This window comes from Cupressus sempervirens, chromosome 11 (genome assembly GCF_028749045.1).
Source record: "Cupressus sempervirens isolate cs-2001-9-10 chromosome 11, ASM2874904v1, whole genome shotgun sequence".
NCBI lineage: Eukaryota > Viridiplantae > Streptophyta > Pinopsida > Cupressales > Cupressaceae > Cupressus > Cupressus sempervirens.
This window is the reverse complement of record NC_143128.1, coordinates 355,347,278-355,361,074: the sequence shown is the minus strand read 5'-3', so window position 1 is coordinate 355,361,074 and position 13,797 is coordinate 355,347,278. Positions and strand designations below refer to the sequence as shown.

The following is a 13,797-nucleotide window of genomic DNA, read 5'->3' as shown; positions in this document are numbered from 1 at the left end:
AATACATAATGCAAGATTTGATACCAATTACATGCAATGTGTCTAATTGCAAAGCCTTTCGGGTTACGACCAAGTACAATAGCAATTATAATAACAGTTTTGCAAGATCCCTCAAGATCTAACTCAATTCCTAGCTAGCTCATATCTATAACAAACAACAATCTAGTAGAAACCTCTAAGATCTCAACTTATGCTTGCAAGCCACCAAGCAACCTCCTTGTTTCTAAATCGTAGCCATTAGCTCTTCTCAACTTCGCCATCTCAGTTATTCCTCTACTAAGGATGTGGAATCCTCCAATAATCCACCTTCATCCTCCCTAATAATGATTTCTACATGAACTCAAGCTCCTTATATAGCCAACTAAGCCACAAGTTGGCTAGTCAGGCATTTGATTACATTATAGGTCCACTTAGGAAGAGTAAATCAAAACTATATAAAATATGAACAAAACTTGATACCAAGTTATATTTAGGTCCATACATGACCCAATAACATTCCCCTAACTTAACAAGATTCCATTTCATCATACGAAATCATGCAAGATGAAAAACTCTACATTTCACGTGAAACATTCCAAAAATTGATACCTAAGGAAAACAATGATATCACCCAACTGCAGATGAATTAGGACTTGCACTTTAAATTGAAGTTAGTATTTTGGGTCCTCTTTAAACCCTTAAATGTGCAAAGGTTGATTCATTACACATCCAAAGATATATGGCACACAACTAGCATGTGAAAAATAGAAAATAGAGAGTGTGGGATCCAGCTTGGAGAAGAGCATGGAAGATGGAGTAGTTGAGTGAGCAAAGTTTTCCTAAATATGTGGATAGAGCGCCAAATGTGAGACAATTTACATGTGGATATTGGGTAAAGTTTGAGAAGGGCTAGTAGTTGAGGGTTGGGAAACAAGGAGATTGTTTGGTGGGCTTGCAAGCACAAGTTTAGATCTTCCTTGGAGGTTTCTACCAAAGTGTGGATCTAGACTAGTTAGGGTTTGGATTTGATCTTGAGGGATCTTGCAATACTATTACTTGCTTTATATTTGCCTGTAACTGGGAAGGCCTTATAGTTTGACACATTGCATGTAATCAATTATTTTATGAATAAAGAGTTGTGATTTGGTATCAGATTTGCATTGTTGCTATGTTTTCACTACGTGGTTATTTGTTGGGGGCTAGGATATCTCCTTTAAGGATTCTCCTGCCTTGCACTTTGTTAATGTTGGAAATGGCCTTGAGACATGCTTCCATAATTTGTAAGCATGGACACAAGCATTGTTCGACCAAATACCTACAAGAATTGGGCTTTCACAGAAACCCACAATTGAAGGATATGCATGAAATGCGGTGTTGTAAAGGCTTTAGAAACATTTAAGCAAATGCTATTGGTAGGTATGATGCCACTTTTTGCAACCTTTGGTAGCATCCTACTTACCTATGCTAATTTGGGAGTACTGAAACAAGGCATGGGTATCAAAGGATATGATTTAGGGATTTTGCTTGTAATTGAAATTGCCTAGTAAACATTAATGGGAAATGTATGATGTATTTGACAAAATGCCTCTTATGGAATGCCATGATCACAAGGTATTCATAGAATATATATTTTGGAAATGCCTTAGAATATTATGAGATTATGCAGTTGGCAGGTGTAAAGCTAAATTCACCAACCTTTTCCACCATCCTACCAACTTATGTCAAATGAGAGCTATGAGATAGGGTACAAACATCCATAACAACATGAACGATAGAGAAATTTGGTCTGATGTTGTAGTTGACGCTATTCTTCTCGACATGTATGTGACATGTGAACAAATGGCCATGAAACACTAATTGTTCAACAACGTCAAAGAAATATGGCCTCGTGGAATGCCAATATTGCAAGACATGCATAAATTGGTTTTGCTGACAAGGCTTTACGAAATCTTGAAGAAGAATAAATTGATAGTTGTAGATCATTTTGTATGAAATAATTCATAACTTTGCCATGATAAGCACAAGTCAACAAAATAAATCCTTCGCATAAGTTCTTGAGTAATAAAAATATCTTGTCAAAGGATACCCTATCATGTAATAAAAGAAAATAATTAATTTATGAAATTACATAAAGCTTAATAGATTTAATAAAGACAATATGTATATATGATTTAACACTCCTTATGTAGGAGCACAATAACTAATACATACATCAAGCGGTACAAAATATCATAGTTGACAATTGATCTCAACGACTATAGAGTCTGTTTGATCCTATTGCAACTCTAATACACAATTAAAAAGTCTTGCCATTTTAGACATATAAGTTACTTTCTCCTTCATTACTAATTACTATTAAATTTGATATGCAATACTATTCTTCTTTACCTAAAACTACTTAGATTTTATTTTTCGCCTTATTATTACTATCAACATAACCATTGTACCTTTTAAATGAGTTTATATTCATTCAATGTCATATTTATTCAATTGGCATGGAATGGTTTTAGAGTAGGACAGCACAGAGTGATGACTCGAGATTCGTTTTTTAATCTCTCAAAATTAAGTCTTCCGTTAACTTGATTTTCTACAAGCCTCTAGAGCGATTCTTACCTAATCGTTGGAGACCCTAGGTTGAATTTAGTCACGCGTTAAACGTAGGAAGGGGATTTGCTTAAATCACATTTAAGAGGAAGGATAAAGTTGCGAGTGAAGGAGAAGAAGAGGGCAGAGGAAGCAGAGCTCAAATAGAAAGGAACAAAATCCAATCCTTGTGCTGGAACTGTTTTTCTCCTATAGCAAAACTTCAATTCCACACAAGCGGTTCTTTTGCCTGTAAGTAATTATCCGTAGCAGGTCTCAATTTTGTTCTGTCTGTCTGAATTTTCATCGTTTGCTTGACAGTTTGAGGCTCCATATTATCGCAATCATGTCACGGCTTGGGGCTTCTGTTGCAATTATGTACACGACATTAATGGAGTTCAAACTTGTCTGCAAAAGTTAAAAATGGAGTTTGAATGCCAGGATTACCATAACATTGCTGAATGTAGCTTCTTGGGTTGTTTAGTGACCATCTATTATTCTTTTCATCAGTAACTTAGTACTCATTGTTGTTCTTTTCGTTGAGATGCTTTCTGTTGGTTTGTTCTTGTGATGCTATCTGTGTTGGACTTAGGGAGAATCAAACCAATGACCATTAGGTCACTTTTTAAAAGAGAAATGAATCCACACGTTTCGTCTAGTTTCGGATGAGTAGCATGCCACAGAGAAGATTTCAGGAGAGTTTTAAACGTAGTTTATGGTAGTTTTATGCTTCTTTTAGCATAGAAGATAAAATAAAATGAGAAAAAAGGACGATTTCTTGCTTCATGCTCGACATGTCAAGTAGCTTCTGTGGTTTTGGAGAGAGTGAACCAACGTTGACTTACCCTCTTATTCCTCAAATGGACGCAATCTTTTTAGTTATGTCATCTTAATTCTTTGGATTTTAAAATTCTATACTTATTTGTAGACTACATGGTTTGGTTCGCTTGCACAATTTTTTTTTTTTATATGTTCTTTTCTATTTTCTTGTGCTTCAAATATTTTGAGCCCTGGTATTTTGTTTTACCAAAGGTTCTATGCTGCATATCGGGGAGGATGGGTATCAGCTAGCTTCTGCATAAGGGCTAAATTTTAAGATTGAGTTAAAGTTGTCATTCAATTCGGTGTATTTTAGCTGCAGTGCAGTTGGACAAATAAGTGAAAAATCCTATGCAGTTTTATGTAAACTTATTCTTATCTTCATAAACGTCTTGTAGAATACTTGACTGTCTCATGTATTTAATTTGGCAAAGTATATGGTTTTTATTTTGAAAATTGTAAATTTGGGCACGAAGCTTGTCACTGATGCCACTCAGAGTTTACGCAGCAAATTCCCAGCGTTTAATATAAAGCAAATGAACCAGCTTCGCCATAAATAGCATGTCAGTGTATCGTGCCTTCTATAAGATTTTATCAAAATACAAGTATGTGTCAGCTAGGCAGTCTTCTGAAGGTGGATTGGTCGAAATTAACTACTGATGCTCTAGATTTAATTTTCAGTGCATAACTCCATATTCGGGTTCTACCTGGAGCTTCCAATGAAAGGCATTTCACTGGGGCACCTGATTACTTATGTTCTTACAAGGGATAGGTTTATTGAGTATGTCTCTGAATGTAAGGAAGGCAACAGTTCACGGGCAGCATTATCATTTAATTGCCTATCTACTGGATACCTTAACTTGGACATTCTATGAATACATATGAGGATACCTTATTGGAAAACAAATTGTCTCGAGATAATAACATCTTCTTTGGAATCTAAGCTTCAATCATCTGTTGTCTGAGCTATATTTCACTGCCGTCATAATTTTCTCTGCTAAAGATGTTGATGTTTTCAATCATCAATTCTCTCGTGGGACAAAAGAAATGCAGTCTGAATTTAAACTTTCAGTGAGAAGGAGGGGAGGCTTCCTTGGCTAAGATAACTTTTATTTATTTTAGTGAAGGAAGTTTTGCAAGATTTCCAAGATGGGTTTTTTAAACATTTTATTCCCCTTTGCATATAGACTTCAGCTGAATACCTTTTGTTCACCCAAAACACACATACACTAATTTCTGAGCAAACAATAAAGTGGAGAAATCACATGCATTAAATAAGAAAGATTGAATTACAGAAAATGTTTCCACACTAACGAATTCAGCTTGCACAACAGAACAATGGTAATTCAAGAGAGAAATCCTTCTAAATGTGAAAAAATCATTAAAACTCGCTATCTATATCAATGTTGAGCATATTTGCTAAGTCACAGGATACGTTGAATTTCAGCCATGAAATTCGAATTACAGCGAATTTTTATCCTCTCCGAACTTCATCCGAATTTTATGATATTTAATATAATATTATTTTATTTTAACAAAATATTGGGTTATTTAGTTTAATTATTTAGCAATGTCAAACTATTTTGACTGTTTTGTGCATCTATTACATATATTTAAAAATAAATAAACTTATATTAGGTAAAATTAATGTTGATTTTTTTTTCAAATTTTTACCCTTGCTGAATTTCATCTGAATTTTATGATTGACGAGTTCGAATTCGAACTTTGTGACTACGAATTTGAACCTTGTGGCTTAGCTTGTTTGTATGACCTTCAAAAGCAGCTCCAAAGTCATCTTTGATTTTGTATAACTGACATTTCACTATTGTGGTTTTGCCTTAGTCTTTGTCCAACAAATTGGTGCATATGATTTTGGGCACATATAAGTTCCAACTCATCCTGATTTTGGTCAACCAATTCGTTGTGACACTTGTTTGTTATCAATGCTCATTACACAAACAAGGTCTTTCCATTCTAGGATTGAACTTAGTTCCTATTTAATCTACACAAATAAGGTCTTTCAATTTCAGCATTGAACTCAGTTCCCATTTAATCTCTGTGGCGAATCCCTCCTATAATTATCCCACATCCCACATATTCATTTGTTCATCATACAGTGGAAGAATTACAGATGCGATGACAAAAGGAGTTACCTGTTATGTGTGGCTTAGAGAAAATTCAAACTATTCCGTAGTGTAGCCTATCAGTAGAGCTTTCAAATGTTTTCGATGAGGCAAAAGAGGGGGTTTGGGTGTGAAAATTCTTTCAAAAATTAGTATACAGATTTGGACACACTTAGTAGAGAAAGGGGATAGCGCATTTGGCAAGCTTTTTAGGCATTTTTACATTTTTGCAACAAATCGATTGGGAAGTGTGCCAAGTATATTCAAATGAGTTTGTGCCTTCGTAAAGACACTCAATATGTTTTGTGTTTTGTTTAAATGCCAAGTTTTTTTCTCTGAGACAAAAGAGGAGGTTTAGATGTGAACATTGTGGCAAAAATTGTGCCCACATATTTGGGCAGACTTAGTAGAGAAAGGGGATAGTGCATTTGGTAGGTTTTTTAGGCATTTTTACATTTTTGGAATAAATCGATTGGGAAGTGTGCCAATTACATTCAAAGGAGTTTGTGCCTTCATACAAAGACACTTATCATGTTTTGTGTTTGTTAAAATGCCAAGTGTTTTTACTTGAACAATGTGGCACTATTTTTTCTGTGCAAGTAAAATTTGGATTTGATTGTAGATGAGACAAAAGGTATGACAAAGGGCGCATGCATGGTAAGGTATGCAAACAAAGAAGGTGGATAGGTTGGCTGGGCACGCCCCATATGTAGACACCTCCTAAGTGGGTGCTTTGCCTAATAAACAACATTACTTGCTTTGATATAACACTCGTGGCATTAATCAATCTATGTTTTATATATATATATATATATATATATATATATATATATATATATATATATATAAGTGAATTACATTTGAATTAACAAACAAGTGGTAGCAAATGACAAGCTATGCCATGTGGTGATGCGAGGGATGTGTGGAGCATGTCATGGGGTGGGAAGAGTGATGGTGCATGGGGTAAGTGGAAGGGAAGAGAAGGGCATGGTTAAGTGTTTCCGATGACACCTAAATATTAAGTGCATGTTAAAATGAGCATTCTTGTCCTCTCTCATCTCATCAATATAAAAGCTCTTCCATTTTGTTCTTCATGAGCAATCTATGCCACTTTATAACAAGATATCACACATTTGAAAAGAGGAGCAAAAGTGAACTTTATGAGTGGAGCATTTGGAGAGTGTTAAATATTGAAGTGGAAAAGTAGTTAGGGTGCTTGATGTGTGCTTTAAGTGTGTATAGATTGGGTGGAAGGGATGCATGATAAATGCACACAACATGCCATATATTTTTAGCAATCAAAAAATTAGATTATTTTAATTTTTCATCATTTATTTACTTGTTTTCCTTTTTGTTCACCCCAATTAGAGGAAACATATATTAATTTTCTATTTTCCTTAATTTGGACCAAGGGAAAAAATACTTTTTAAATTCTTTATTGACTTTATAAACACACTTTCATGAGTCCATTGTTACATAGTGGAGAATGCTAAAATTGATTGAACGATGCAACAAAATATGGTAGTCAGGGGCTAGTGATAGACACCTAGGTAGATTTTGATAGAAAAATAGATGCAAGTGGGGTGTGTAGTAGGGTGTAACAAAGGACTGATTTTCTTAACTACCTAGGTTTTGTAATTTTCAATTTTTACCTTCAAATGTCAAAGAGGCAAGAAGATGCTTGCATGCTTTAAAGATTAAGAATTGAATTTAGTTTTGTTGAAGCTGAATGTTGAAATGATTCAACTTTTTCTACATGTACAAATCTCATAAGTTTCTTAGTTTATAGTTCCTATATGTCAGAGCGAGGCTTTTTTAGATTTGTGTAATTTCTTTTGATATCATTATTGAGGGATCTATTTGAGTCTTCACCCATATAATATTTCAATATTGTTAACAAGATTCTAACACAACTACCTTAACTGCATACTAAACCTCCAAGAGGGCTAAGGACTAGAGAAAAAGCTAGCAAAAGACCTATGCTAACAAGGGGAAGCAACAATACCCCAAAGAAAGCATGCAAAACATATTATAGAAATTGGGGTTGATAACCAATAGAGGAAAGAAACAATGTATAACCAAGACAAAAGAAGCAAAGCTTTATGACACCCCTCTTGTACCCTATGACAACACTTAGGCAATTCTTTTAGAACACTAGACATAATGTTCCAACCTTGTGTGATTACTACAACAACTTAGGAGCCAAATCTCCACCACTGCTACAATTAACCAAGCACTTGACACAAACGTTATGAATAATCTCTTATCTCTTTCATCCATGAACCAAAACATTCCTTGTCAATGTTAGAAGCATAAATGTGCTTGCAATCTCTTTGTGGTGTTCTTTTGGAGATTACTAGAGTTCTCATTGCCATTCAAAGGTCAAGGAATTATGATGTGTTCATCTCAAGCTCAAAATCCCATATATTAGCCGTCCAAAAAGGGGATTGAGGATTCTTGAAGGAACCTTGATTTTGCAAAACACCATGCTCCAACAACTAATGAAGTTTTTCATGGGCATTCAAAGGTCATGGCAGAAAGTGTAATAAAGTGAGCTTCATGTTGTAAGGCCTTCCCCTCAAGCTCAAAAGTCTGTATATACCATTGGAGACTACTAAAGTTCTCGTCACCATTCAAAAGTCAAGATAGAAAAATGTAAGAGACTGAATTTCCTGTTCCAATGTCTGCACATCAAGTGTAAAAGCTTGTACATGACTAGTCCCTTCAGGATGGGGATATAGGTCTCTGTAAGAACCTAGATCCAGCAAAGTGACGTTCTCCATTGGCACATGCTTATCATATTCCAATGGAAAATTCTAAACTTGACCTGCCACAACCAACATAAAACATTTAGATCCTTATGATCTAGCAACAAAGTCTCTACCCCTACAACTCATTGAAGATCACCATTGCACCAAGTTTGAATTTAAATTTAGCAAGAGTTGATATCTTAGAATAGGTCTTTCAAAATTCTATGGACCATCTTAGCCTAAAACTACCTTAACCATATTCAATGAAGAAGAGTGCAAATGATGGATTCAATAGTTTCACACACTGTGAGAGGTCTCTTACGACACTAGAGGGATACCTAGATGCCATAATACAAAGATAAAATATATACAAACACTACCTAGCCTAAGGCAAAATTTATAGAGCAACAAACAAGAAACAATAGATGCAGTGATAAAGGTAACTACAATGGGTGTCATGGAAAAAAGGAAATTCAACACATGCAGAGGCCAATGTCATTCTGATTAAGAGGCAATTCCAATGTTAGCCTAAGTGAATATAAATGGTAGAGAGTCACTTCAAAAAGGACAAACGGAAGTTGAAAAAAAACCTTACTTGGAAAATAGGAAGAAAATTGAACCTGCCATGCATTTGAGGAAAGATTGACCTCCCTGAATTTGAGGAAAGTTGGACCCACTGTTAACTCAAGGCATTTGGTCACCCACAATCAATCTTCTCAATTGTCGTCACTTATTCCTCTTACAGGGTCTGAAAAAGAAGCTTGAGAGATCCTGGCATTGGCAAAGGCATAAACCGATCTAATATCTTTTCTATATCAATACATGAAAACGATGGCTTTTGACATGAATCAATAGCTTCATCAAGTTGTATTTGAAGTTTCCATTTCATATGAGTTTGCTTCTAAAGCCTGAATTGACACTGATTGAGTCCCTTCCAACAATAGCATCTCTGTAACCATTGTCTTAACAACAGATTCAAACTTGGCACTGCTGCCATCTATTTGGCTTAATTATTTTACTTATGGCTAAACTAGAGAGAACTGGCTTGAACTGGCTCGAACTAGAGAACATTAGAATCTCAGATTAAGATTTCCCCCTAACCAAGCCAGGGTTACCCTTAGACACCCCATCAATGTTGACCTTGGGAAGACCCTTTGAGGATTTTTTCCAAACAATGTTCTTTCTAACAATTGTAACTAGCTAATGTTATTATATAGAATCTAAGCTTCCAAGATCTATTGTTGAAGATGTGCCTGACCCATTATCTTTGAAAAAATGATAAAGATCACCAGTGCATATGTCTGAGGTTACTGATTTGTATTTGATATATATTTGTTTTCTAGTTGTTCTTTGCTTTCATTGTAATCTATTTCATTACCTTGAATTTTTTATCTTTTATTTTAAACTTTAAGCAATTTAGTATTCAAAATCATATAAAATTGCATATCTACTGTATCCTAAATTATTTCGAAATTTAAATTATATATACCTATTTTATTTTATTTTTGCTTTCTCTAAGTGACCACTGATAATAGTTTATGAAAATAGCATGCTGATAAATGTGCCCGTCACCCGACCACCTTCAGTGCTTATTTCTAGTAACCATCTGTTTTAGTTCTCAAACAGCCTCTGAGTTGATGCAACATGGGAGAATTATTTGTCCTTAATTGTTTCCTTTCTGCTGACTTTTTAACAAGGATTAGTACTGAAATGAATTAGAGGGTTTTCCTCCCAAAGACACAACTTTAAATCTGAAATGTTGCTGCAGTATTTTATGGGAACTAAAGTGACTGTTGAATGGATGTGGAGAGATATTTATTTGTCTTGCTAGTTAAAAATTGATTTTATACTGCCTCTTTGCAGCCAATGCAAAAGAGAATAGTTAAAAATTGATTTTATACTGATGACCTTCTTCAGATAAGCTATCCGATGGCGTGTATACCATGTGGAGGTGCATGGTCAGTGCATCTGAGGCTGCAACATCAGTGTTTGGCAGGACGTTCTTTGCCACATGCTTCTACTCTTGTACAGCCACAGCGAGTGACAAATCTTCATTGCAGGTTGTTCTATTCTTTCTTCTGCCCAAAGTTTTAGGGTTGTTTCTATTGTTTTTGGTTTGGAGGTACCGACTTTACAGTAGTTCTTATTTCTTTTATCTTTTCTGCAAATAACTTTGTAGGAGGTGCAATTTTAATACTTTGTTCTTATTAACAAGGCTCATTCATAAAAAGTATCAGAAAGTTTGTTCAACTAGGGAATAGAGTAAATCAGAAAGGTCTATGTTTTCCTTTTGTGATGCCCTCTAGGCTAGTATCAAAATTCATGCTTTGCTGTTTCTGTAGTGACAAACATTTCCTCCTTTTTAATTTTTTTTATTTCACTATCTTCTTAGTAAATTTGATTTATTAAATGGTAGTAATGTGGATTGAGTGTTTTACAGTGGCTGGAATAGAGAGAATCCTTTGGCTTCATCAAGTTCAAGCTTCCTTGCAAAAGAATCTATTAGTTTAATGTTTGATTCAAGTTTATACTTCCGGGGTTCTAGACGACGAGGCAATAGACTTGTTGTCAGAGCAGATTCGGCAAGTCAAATTTCTGTTCTAACAATACTTTGCACATTGTTTTTTCTTAAATAAATTTTGTTCGACGAATCTGGTTTTATGGTTTTAAAGTACTTTTTATATTTTGTAAAAGGCATTACTATTGTTTAACAAAGTATTCTGGCTACAGGACTATTACAGTATTCTTGGAGTTTCTCGCAATGCAAGCAAGTCTGAAATAAAAAGTGGTAAGTAGATTACTTGTTTCACAGAACCAATTTGATTTCTTTTTATGGGATATGCTGGACATAATTAAATATTGGAGCTGTGTTTGTGCTACTGAAGTGGACAGCACTGTTTTCCTTGAGAAAACTGTAGGTTAATGACATTACAAGTTTTATTGGTATATCATGAAGTTTGTATAAATGGAGTAACTATCCTTGCAAAAATGCTAGTTTTCAAAATAATGTGCAATCATTAAAGAGCTGTTAAAAAAGGAATGGTTTTCAAATCCCTTAAAATTTTAAATCAGGAGAAGTGAGTTGAAAATGTGACCATTCTATGATCGGCTTGTTTGTAGTTAAATACAAATTTGCCATTTGGGTTTGGGGTTATGGCACTTGTCGTGTGATATGACGTTTTTTTTTTTTTTCCCTGGGTTCAATACAGCTAGCTAACTATACTTATATATCCACATATTTATATATTTTTAATAAAAATATTTAAAAATATTTATAATTTGCAAAAAAAGAAAAATAGTAATATTCATTGATTTAATGTCAAATGTAAAATCAAAAAATAGAGATGAGACCCCTTACAGGGATGTGAATGCATATTGATATGACAATCTATGCTGCCCAAATAAATTTTATGTGTTGATCAATCTGGTGTGTAGTGTGGGGTCCCATTTGCATGAATATGCTCTAATTAATATATTATACAACCAAAATAATAATAAAAATGTCAGAATCCCATATATGCTAAGTGTGGCAGGACCTTCAGCGTCCAATTTTCTTTATTCCAGTGCAAATACTTTTAAAATTCCAAATAATCTCTGATTTCAACGCCAGACAGGAGAAATTCATAAGTAAATGATCACAGGCATCATCTTAAATGTCACATATAATAAAGCTGAGAGGAGGGGCATTGCCAGAATCAATTCTGTGATGTCTTGAACTACAGCAGACATTGTGGGAAGTCAAAGATACAGAGGAGCAAGAAAGGTATTGTGGCTGAAATGGGTGTCTGAGATATTGATGCTCAATTGCTGGTCACGGGCATGGCTGGTCATGTATTCAGCTGCTGGAAAAGCTGCCTGCATTTATGATGTTGCTTCTTTTTAGTCGTGCAGCCCTTCCACTCTTCTTAATTTTCTTGAGTTTCATCTGGATGTAACATATCACTGAAATCACTTAACCACTGAGGAGATAATAATCCTTGTCACTAAGGCTGCCTCTTAACATGCTTATGCTTCTGCTTTTCACAGATACTTTGGGAACTTGCAGTGCCTGGGCTGGATCATGTTCAAATCTAGGTTTGCATTGGCCCTAGATCCATCTCCAAACTGAACCTGCTCAATTGTGCTAAACTTGGTAACACAATTAAAATTCTATGATATTGGGTTCACCATGAATCCCTGCCAAAGCTAATCTGGTCCGAGCTAGAATTTTTATCTCTTTCTTGATTGACCTTGGGTTTGCCCCAGGTGTAGCTTTGTTCCTGGTCATTCACCCCATGTGCGCAAGCCACATGACCAGATGTCAAACCCAAATTTGCAAAAAGCAAACAAAACCTAATAAACTGGGGTCACCGTTTGAAGAATGTGAAGCTTGAGTAATTATGGCCAAATTATTTGCTGCTTCCAAACCTTCACTCTGGTTTTACAAAAATTATTTTGATCATCATTGGATGCAAAAGCAGTTTTTTTTTCTCAATTTGTTTTTCAATTCCAAATTAGTAAAATTCAATCTATACTTTTCAGCTTTATATATATAGCTGTAAGCTGTAAAGTAGCCCAAAGTAAAAATGGAGTTTAATGTATATATTATATATTGTATGGCCAAACCCAGTCATAGCAAACCTGGGGATAAAGTTGATGAACCACTGGACCTGAATCTCAGACCCAAACCCAAACTGGCAGGATAGTTTAAATCTGAAGCATTAAGATTGGAGCTATGGTCCAAAGCTATCCCAGTTTAAAAAAACAGGCACCATGTTTCATTTTTTATGAGGAGGCTGCAATCTTCAAAAACAGTTTCGTGGTGAAAATTGTAAAAATTAGTTGTGGTTCTCACCTGTTGGCAGTGCTTTCTTACATTCATATCTCTCAGTTTATGCCAGGTTTGCATTTCAAAGTGTATCTTTCTGATACCCAATTAGTCATGGAAAAATGAATGGAATCCTTCACAATTTCTTGATAGAATCGTAAACTCAAATATTAGTTATGTTTAAAAAAATAAAATTGGACCTATGAGTGTGTTATTTAATCATTTAATCAAACATTTTTTGGATAGATAATAGGCCGCAGCTTTGAAGGAATTTTATTGATCTAATTTTTTTGCATTTTTACACCCTGATCAGTTGCAGGCACTGAGGGGAAAAGAATGGGGAAAGAATTCCCTAGTCTAGCCTGGATTTATTCAGTCCAGAAACAGTATTTTCAAATCAATTTGACCGCCCTGGACTAGCGGTGTTATGAAAGACCTTTTTGTCTTTCTTACATGTCCAGATTACAAAATCAAAAATAATTTTTTTTATTACATGTCTTGAATTCATTTTTGACTAAATTCCTTTTTAATTAGCTTTTCCTGCTTCCTCCTTGATTGACACTTCCTTGAATCATATACCTGCAAAGAAACTTCCTTTGCCAGCAAAGATCATTTGTTAGTTCAAATTCAGTAATCCCAAAATCGGTCTTTGTATTATCTCTAAGGGTCCGTTTGGTGCATGGGAGATGACAGGAATTGGCCTTTTCAAAATCCAGATTTGAATTTTTTTGCATTT

The 13,797-nt window shown here is 34.9% G+C and overlaps 1 protein-coding gene across 1 annotated transcript in view; it reads left to right on the top strand.

Annotated features, from left to right (window-relative positions):
* Positions 1-2,660: 2,660 nt before the first annotated feature.
* LOC149529544 (chaperone protein dnaJ A7A, chloroplastic-like) overlaps positions 2,661-13,797 on the top strand; it is a 72,574-nt gene continuing 61,437 nt past the window's right edge. Inside the window, exons 1-4 of the mRNA XM_089811448.1 lie at positions 2,661-2,814; positions 10,172-10,314; positions 10,695-10,836; positions 10,985-11,042. Of these exons, the coding sequence (XP_089667574.1) occupies positions 10,184-10,314; positions 10,695-10,836; positions 10,985-11,042 (331 nt within the window). The 5' untranslated portion in view covers positions 2,661-2,814; positions 10,172-10,183. The remainder of the gene's footprint in view (positions 2,815-10,171; positions 10,315-10,694; positions 10,837-10,984; positions 11,043-13,797) is intronic.